This window comes from Mesitornis unicolor, unplaced genomic scaffold, assembly GCF_000695765.1.
Source record: "Mesitornis unicolor isolate BGI_N332 unplaced genomic scaffold, ASM69576v1 scaffold48736, whole genome shotgun sequence".
NCBI lineage: Eukaryota > Metazoa > Chordata > Aves > Mesitornithiformes > Mesitornithidae > Mesitornis > Mesitornis unicolor.
In genome coordinates this window covers 1-7903 of record NW_010191265.1, presented here as the reverse complement: position 1 = coordinate 7903, position 7903 = coordinate 1, and the positions used below count along the sequence as shown (strand labels likewise).

The 7903-nt window shown below is 39.3% G+C and overlaps 1 protein-coding gene across 1 annotated transcript in view; it reads right to left on the bottom strand.

Annotated features, from left to right (window-relative positions):
* Positions 1-7846, bottom strand: part of MIA3 (melanoma inhibitory activity family, member 3) — a 13837-nt gene extending 5991 nt beyond the window's left edge. The window contains exons 1-10 of the mRNA XM_010186685.1: positions 7580-7846; positions 6915-7046; positions 5657-5678; positions 3590-3678; positions 3358-3435; positions 3156-3266; positions 2222-2293; positions 1925-2029; positions 1008-1130; positions 768-891 (exon numbers count right to left, since the gene is read on the bottom strand). Coding sequence (XP_010184987.1) covers positions 768-891; positions 1008-1130; positions 1925-2029; positions 2222-2293; positions 3156-3266; positions 3358-3435; positions 3590-3678; positions 5657-5678; positions 6915-7046; positions 7580-7846 — 1123 coding nt within the window. The remainder of the gene's footprint in view (positions 1-767; positions 892-1007; positions 1131-1924; positions 2030-2221; positions 2294-3155; positions 3267-3357; positions 3436-3589; positions 3679-5656; positions 5679-6914; positions 7047-7579) is intronic.
* Between the last annotated feature and the right edge of the window lie 57 nt (positions 7847-7903).

Sequence of the window (7903 nt, the reverse complement as noted above, 5' to 3'; positions counted from 1 at the left end):
CCCTACACTTTAATCTGGGACAGCTCTCCTTATGTAGTAAAAAAAAAGTGGGAGGTGGGAACGAAACACAAGAGCAATTCCATGACCAGCACAACAGAACTATTAGATTTACTTCAAAAGGCATTCAGAAGATTCCTTCTTGTCACTTCTTCTAGCCACCACATTAATATTAATGTGAATGCAGTATCTGTTACTGGATATAGTATAGAAAATCAAAAAGTGGGAATTTCCAGACCACATGTAATGAACAGTAAGAAAAAAGGAAAAAAGAAAAAAAGAAAGGAAAAAAGGACTTGAAAACTAGAGCTGTAGCAAATACATATGCAACATCAGGAATGACAAACTGCCCGAGTAGTTCTGACAATGTCTATTTCAGTTTTTCAGATTTAGAAGATGTGATTACTTAAATTACTTATCTATCCAGAGGCAAGCACAATAAACATTAAAAATTCATATTAAAAGTAAATGTAGCGTAACAACAAAGCTGAGGTTCTCAGCTTTTGAAATGTTCTTAATTACCAACCTTTATACGCAATCTTTAAAACTGTGTCATTACACTTACAACACAGCTAAAAGATAATCTAAAAGCAATTGTTGGTCTTTTTATCAGTTTTTCCCTTCAGTCAGGAGATACTCTGTATTTGAGGATTAAAGCTGGCAGTCTCTTAACCCACAGGCAGCTACATGCATGGATTCTCCTTGTTCCCCATATGACATGAACATATCCCCACTGGGCATATCACAGTCAGAAGGTAGGAACACTGTACCTGGCAACTCTCCATTGGCCAGATCATCTCCTGTGCTCCATTCACACCCTTCGCTGTCCTTCTTACCCTCAGATGCTGCATCTATGTCAAGCTGCTTCAGCTGCATAATGCAGTTTGTTAAAACCTAGTAATGAAATCAAAGGTTCACTGAAGAAGAATCGCTCTGCATTTTGTAAAGCATTTCAAAGTATTTTGTGACGTGTAATATTTATATAAGCAAGCTTGTTATAAAGAACCTACTTCTATTTCATTTTCCTTGTAGGCGAGTGCTTCTTCAATATCCTTCTGAGATTTCTGATACAGTTTGATCTGCTCACTGAGCTCGGAATGTCTCTCAGTCCAACCTTCAGCTTCTTTTAGCAGCTGGATGAAGCAACAAGGCAAGATGATTATTTGTTTTATTTTTAGTACAGGGTATATGTAACTAAAGTCTATTTAACTGCCAACTCTGGTGATAACTGATCACCATAGGTTCCAAGATAAAGGGTAAACTATAAAGGATAAACTACTGTTACCACACATCATTAGTCCATTGGTAAAACTGGATACTGGGAATCTTTCTGCAGTTTATATTACTAGGTGATTTTACAAATTTGACATTTTCTCAGCTAATATTCCAACATCAGACCCAAAATATTCACACATTTCAAACTATGAGGAATTAACTGCAGTCCAGAGGTAATCAAACCACATTCCTTAAAAGGCCATCTACTTCATATAAGGAGGAAGAACACAGACATAGTTACAATTATTACTAAAAGAACTGTCATGACAGTTCAGGGCTAAAGGTCCTCCCCATTTAGCTTAGCTTCAGAATTGCTTTTTGGCAATTCTTTACCATGACTCCTTCAGTCCTGATCCCAAGTAGCAATCTCCCGATCATGCAGTGACTACCACATCAGCACAGACTTTCTGTGAATTTGATGACAAAAACTAAATCACTGGAACTGGCAAAGCCTTCATACTGAAGACATGTGGCTCACCTGCACAAAAAGGCCTGTGCAGGCAGGCACAAGGGGTTTAAATTTTATCATGATAATATGAAATGTAGAAATCTGACATTAAGAAAATGGAGACACACTGAAGAAAACTAGGAATAAAGTACCAAAATTTTGTTCAGAAGAGAAATAAGGTTGCCTGCCCTGGGCATAACTTACTTGCTCCTTGCTCTTTTTCAGCCTAGCATTCTCTTCCTGCATATGATGAAGCTCAGATTTCACCTTTTCTTCACTTAGTTTAGCTTCATTAAGGGCTATCTGCACCTACATATAAACCAAAAAGGAACAAAAAGATGAAGTCAAACTATAATGGAGCAAGAGCTACATATTTCCTGGTAAAATTCAAAAGAAAACAACCTGGAATCTGCCAAGCTAGCATTTTCTAATACGTCCTAGATATGAATTCTCCTGGTACACGAATGTGTGACTGCTTAGAGGGTGTAAACAGTGCTTTACCTCTGAAAGCTCTACAGAATGTACACTGATAGCCTCTTGAAGTTTCTCCAAGGATTTCTGTGCTTCAGAGATCTATATAAGAAAAAGATGAGCAAGTGACTTTGTATTAGATTGATACATGGCTTAGCTTGAGTAATTATTTTACCTGTGTAATTTGGAAGCATAAAAGGCAAGTCAAAACACCAACAAATTTCTATTTAAAGCAGCCATTAGACTAGCAGCAACACAGCGCGGCCTTATCAGCAAGGTAAGGAATAGAAACACACAGCCCATTAGAATTAAATTCCCTCGTGATTCTGCCTATTCAGGGCTGGAAAGGTTTTCTGTGCACCTGCACAGTCTAGAACGAAAGTAACAGGTGCTGCTGTCATCAGCAACAACCTTTGATCAACACAAGACCAAAGAGCTTGGAGCTTATCGTTACTACAGAAAATCAGGCTTTAAAGAGGAAAACAAAAACACCACCACCGAAAAAAACCCCAAACACAAATACATCTGGACAAGAAGAATGAGGGACAGCGTAGAGATCTTCACACTTACTAGAACTAGATGCTTCCTCTAAGCACAAGAAAACTTCTCTTACCAACCTGAAACCTTCAGTTCATACTGTTAAGGAACTTCCTGGCTCTGGCTAGGAAGTATTAGACTAGCTCATCACTTGAATACATCTGTTTGTGTGTGAAAGCACACAACCACACAAGTTCATTGAGATCTTACAATGACAACAAAAAAACCCCACCACACACACAAAAAAAACCCCCAAAACACAAAACCCACAACAGATTCTCCCCCTTGACCTTTGGATGAAGGTGAAATGTCATTTCTGTTCTCTTTTTAAAGGCAGTTCATCTTGTTTGCGCTACCTCTGTTTACTCATCAGGTTTTGTTTACCCCAGCTTTTAGGACACAAAGACTTAAGTGTGATTGCTCTTACTGTGTTCTGTTTCTTCTCATTCTTTTTTCTCTCTGTTTCAAGCATTGAGTGCAGGCTTTTCACTTTGTCATCTAGCTGACGATTTGCTTCTTCCAGTTCTTTGACAGTGTCCTAAAAAAAAAAAAAGTACAAGACCAACTAAATCAAGTTATTTTATTCATGTTTTTTGCTTTCAGTACAGAGACCGTTAACTGTTTCTTACCTTAAGCCCTGTAGTTTCATCAGAGAGAATGTCTTTTTGTTCTTGGGCCACTTTCACAGATTCCTTTGCTTCCTTTATCTAAGCACAGAAACAACCAAACAAAACAGAGAAAGTTGTCAACATAATATTCAGTAAGAATGGAAAATACAAATATATTAGCTGTTGCACTGACTGTGTCATTAAATGACTAACAGAAAATTAGGAAGCAAAGGATGAGAACCTAGAACAATACCTTTTGATCATATTGTGATATCTTTTCTAAGATTTCTGTTTTTTCTTGCAGAAGGTTTTTAATCTTTTCAGCAAGTTGCTTTTCAGTCACTAGGAAGAAAAAGAAAGCTTACAGTAACTGTACTTCATATTCTGGGGCGGACGAGGGGAGAAAATCAGAGCTATCATTACTACCACCTTAGAGAACATGTTCAAGTAAGGACTAGAGCATGAATCAGGACAATGCCAATTCCCTGGCAGCCAGACCTTTCTGCAGGAGTCTAAGCATCTCCAGCTTTCATTTAAAGTTAGGACTAAAAACAAGACAGTAAAGCATTGAACATTGACACAAAGCATCTAGCTCGTGCATCCACTTCACAAATGCTGGTCCCACAACACACAGTGGAGTCAGGCTGCCTTTGTGACACTCAAAGAGATGCAACACCTTCCCTAACAATCACCTCTTTCTTCTATATTAGAACTGAATGTTTGGTCAGCAAACTTAATAGGATAAAAGCTCTGAAAGACCTAGTGGGAACAGAAAAGAGACTGTCAGCTAGCAGACAGCATCAGTAAGCCTCAAGGAACTGCATCACCATCTAACAGGCCTCAAAAGGGCTGTGACCAAGGAGCAGTTCTTTAGGTATGCATTTGTTTCTCAACCTAAACAGGTCTCAATCAACCCTCAGGATAAATGAAAATCATTACCATACTTAAATTATTTTACTGCAAATTAATTTGAAGATCATCCAACTGTCATTCTTTTTCAAGTCCTAAACCACCTCCGTATTTGAACTCCCAAAGTCCCATCTGGATCACAGCACAAACAGGAAGCACTGGTTGTTCCAACTGCATCCCACAGGGTGCAATGGCAACTGCTGCTCCTCCCTCTCCTCCCACGGGAGGGCTTCTGGGCCAGAGGATCCCCAGCTTCTCCTGCTCTGGGAAGAGGAGAGCCAACAAGCATCTGCTGAGGTACAAGACAGTTCTCAGCAGTTTTAGGGGGGCAGGAATCCCTGCATTAGCTTGGTCTCCCAATTTTACTACTATCATGAATAGTGGATAATAGATAAAAATCTTTGGGACTCCAGATGTAATCTATCTTTTAAAGCATTTTTGTCACTGTTAATATTCCTCCATTTAGAATACAGATTTTAATAATAACGTGACATCTATTATGCTTGAAGAATAACTATTTGTTCTTAGATTCAGTGGTTTCTACACAGTTTAATATTGGAAAAAAAGTAAGATTAGACCTATGTTCCTCAATTTTTTTAGGGCAGACTGCTAAGTAATTTCTATACCACCAATACCAATGCTTTTCTCCCCCTCCAATAATAATAATTGTTTTGCAGTACAGACATCGCCTTACAGATCCAAGATGGATTTTTTTCTCTGCTTTAATTGTATAGAAGAAAACTGCAGTATAACTACAATGAAACTAGAGAGGAATGACTGATAAGTAGTACAGTTTGTGAGGAAGAAAGAGGCAGAGAGTTCATGGGACAATATTTTCATTTTGTATTCAACTATGAATTTCAGCAATCACCCTACTCTGAATTCTACTTCTTTTACATTCAGTACACTTCAATTTTATATGCTTGAAGCTGAAGAAACGCCCTTGTAAAAAGTAATGTGCTAGCCACAGGAATATCTGCATATTTAGGTCTACATTTAGAAGGTCTCTTTGCAACTGCACAGCAGTCAGTTTCCAATTACACACAATCCAAAAAGCCAAGAGGAATTAGATACTGCTTTTTATGAGAAGCAACAAGCAAAAGCTGATCCACTGCTAGACAGAAAACCAAAATAAACTCTGACCCATCATAGTTCTATCACACCAGTAAATCAATGGATTGCGTCTATGTTGAACAAGGTGGAGCTCTTCCTTTCCCTTTAATTTGCAGGTGTGAGCTGCATTGTTTCTCTTAATCAAAGCATTATCAAAAGCAAAACTGACATCCTCAGATTCAACTAAATATCTACTGGCCTAGCTTACACTGTAACCTTAGCCTTAGCATTATCCTTGAAAAGGAGCAAAGATGAATACTTGGTCCTCTGAAACAATCTTCAAAACAGAGAAACTTACCTTGATATATTCTACTCTTTACCTACAGAAGAAAAAAAAATATACATTAGCCACAAGAAGTGGTAAGTGAAAAACTTTTTTATTTTTCCCTATAGAAAAAAAGTTAGCACTTCTACACAGATTAAAGAAGCATACAGAAAACACATCTACCACTGCCAAGAAGAGGGTTGAATAACACTACAAACAAGCTTAAGCTGTTTTCTAATAAAAGCTTCTCGGTTAATGCTCTGTCCTAAAGCCTTAGTAAACATCTGTTTGCTCAGTCCCTAAAAGGATAGCAGTAACTGCCCACATCCAATTTGCAACAAAGAAAACGAAGCTATTTTGCATACTTAGATATTTTGCTACTTTGCAAGCACAAAGAACACTTACATCCCAGTTCTGATCCTTTTAAAAGCAATGTATGTTTACATGAGAGTTGTTCATTTTGAAATTAACACCCTTAAAGAAGAATTTCAGGAAGTTATCTTTTTATGCTGTTAACACTATTCTGCATCTGATACTGACCTAGTGTATTCAATACCAAACCAAACAAGTAAAAAAATACCAATGTTGTTAACAGATAATATTTAGTTTTAATTTATTTTGGTCAAGTAAAGATGAAGTATTCCACAGACTTCCAGAGTATATCATCACTGAACTGGACAGCTGTAAAATAAAATGTCCTATTTGATTTTCATCTATCAATTCCCAAGGAGATGCACTGGTATACTTGAGAACTGGTGACGGTATTTTTTTTCCACAGAAAATTATCTGTGTAGGTAACAGGGGGGCAAATGCAGAGTAAGGAGCAGAGTGGAGAAGAGGCTCTCCAGCGAGAATTAATTGGTACTGGGTCCTTAATGAGGCACGTACAAGCAGCTGGACAATATGAAGGGGAAAGGATTAACTGCTTGTTTTGGAGATAGTAAGCAACAGGCTCAAGCACATGGAAGGCTTCTCATTTCAAAGATATGCTGACGCTTCCCTTGATGGTCTTGATTTACATTATCCTCCCTTATTTCGAAACTGCCCCTTACTACATAAAGATCTTAAGTTAATACCTCAGAGGAAAAGCTTCTTAGCATCAAGAAAATGACAACTTACATTAGCTATTAAGCCAAGCTTTTAGGTCATGTTAATGCTCCAAATTGAAAAAGTAAAAATGCAAAAGACTACACACTGCTTTGACCCTGGTAATGCTGAAACAGTTTAACCATACAAAAGACCACTCGGTAAGTGAAATATCAGCAGGCTTGTAAGCATGAAGTATACTCACTGAAAGGCAGGTTCTCCAGAAAATTACAGCAAGTGTGGCAATTCCCACTAAGGCAGTGATAATAACAGGCTCCCATGGAAGTCCATGGAAATCAGGCCCAGGACGAATTTCCTCAGGCAATGTAGCAACCAACTGAAAACCAACAACATTGATAGCTATGAATATGTTTTCTCCAAATATTCAGGCAAAATAAGTAGTCTGCCAAAAGCTTTTATTCCTCTCAGAAAACCAGAGAACCATCTAAAGCTTTCTTGCAGTTATTCTGTAAACTGAAAACCGAAAATGCAGAAAACCACGAAGCAGTTCCGTGCTTGCACTTCAACTCAAAAGTCTGAGTATCTGGAAGACACCTGACAGCAATCTGCTGGCAAAGAACAGCTACACTAATATAAGCTGATACACACATTCCGCATTACACAGCGCTAGCAGTTATTTGATCTGTTTCCAAATAAAGCTATCAGAAAAACATAGAAAGGAAAAAAAAACAACAAACCAAACCCAAAAACCAACCAGCTTTACATCCAAACATTCATAACAATGCAGTAAAAGCAGCTCAGATCTTTTCCCCACTGTGCCCCTAGTCACAGGGTCATATATCATGTGTCTCGTCATATGTCTCTCTGAAGGCCACAGAGCACCAGCTGCCCATAAAAAGGTGTGAATACCTGGTACAGTTTACAGGGCTGATACAGACATGGCGCTCGGACAAGCCACGCAGAAAGCGCTGCCTTCTCCCTGGCCGCAACTGGCAGAAGCGTGCGATTAAGATGAGGGTGTACAGCTTCCCCTGCAAAGCCCAGCCCGGGGGCGAGCGGGCGTCTTTGCAGGCGTCCTGTCCCCACAAGCGCCGGGGAGCGGCAAGAGGCCAAGCAGCCATCCCTTCCCGTGTCGCCGCCAGCAGACGCCTCCACCCCCGCGGGATTGCCCCACATCGCGGGGCAGGGGCGGGGAAAACCGGCCCCTTCACAAAAGGCGCGGAGCAGGTGTAC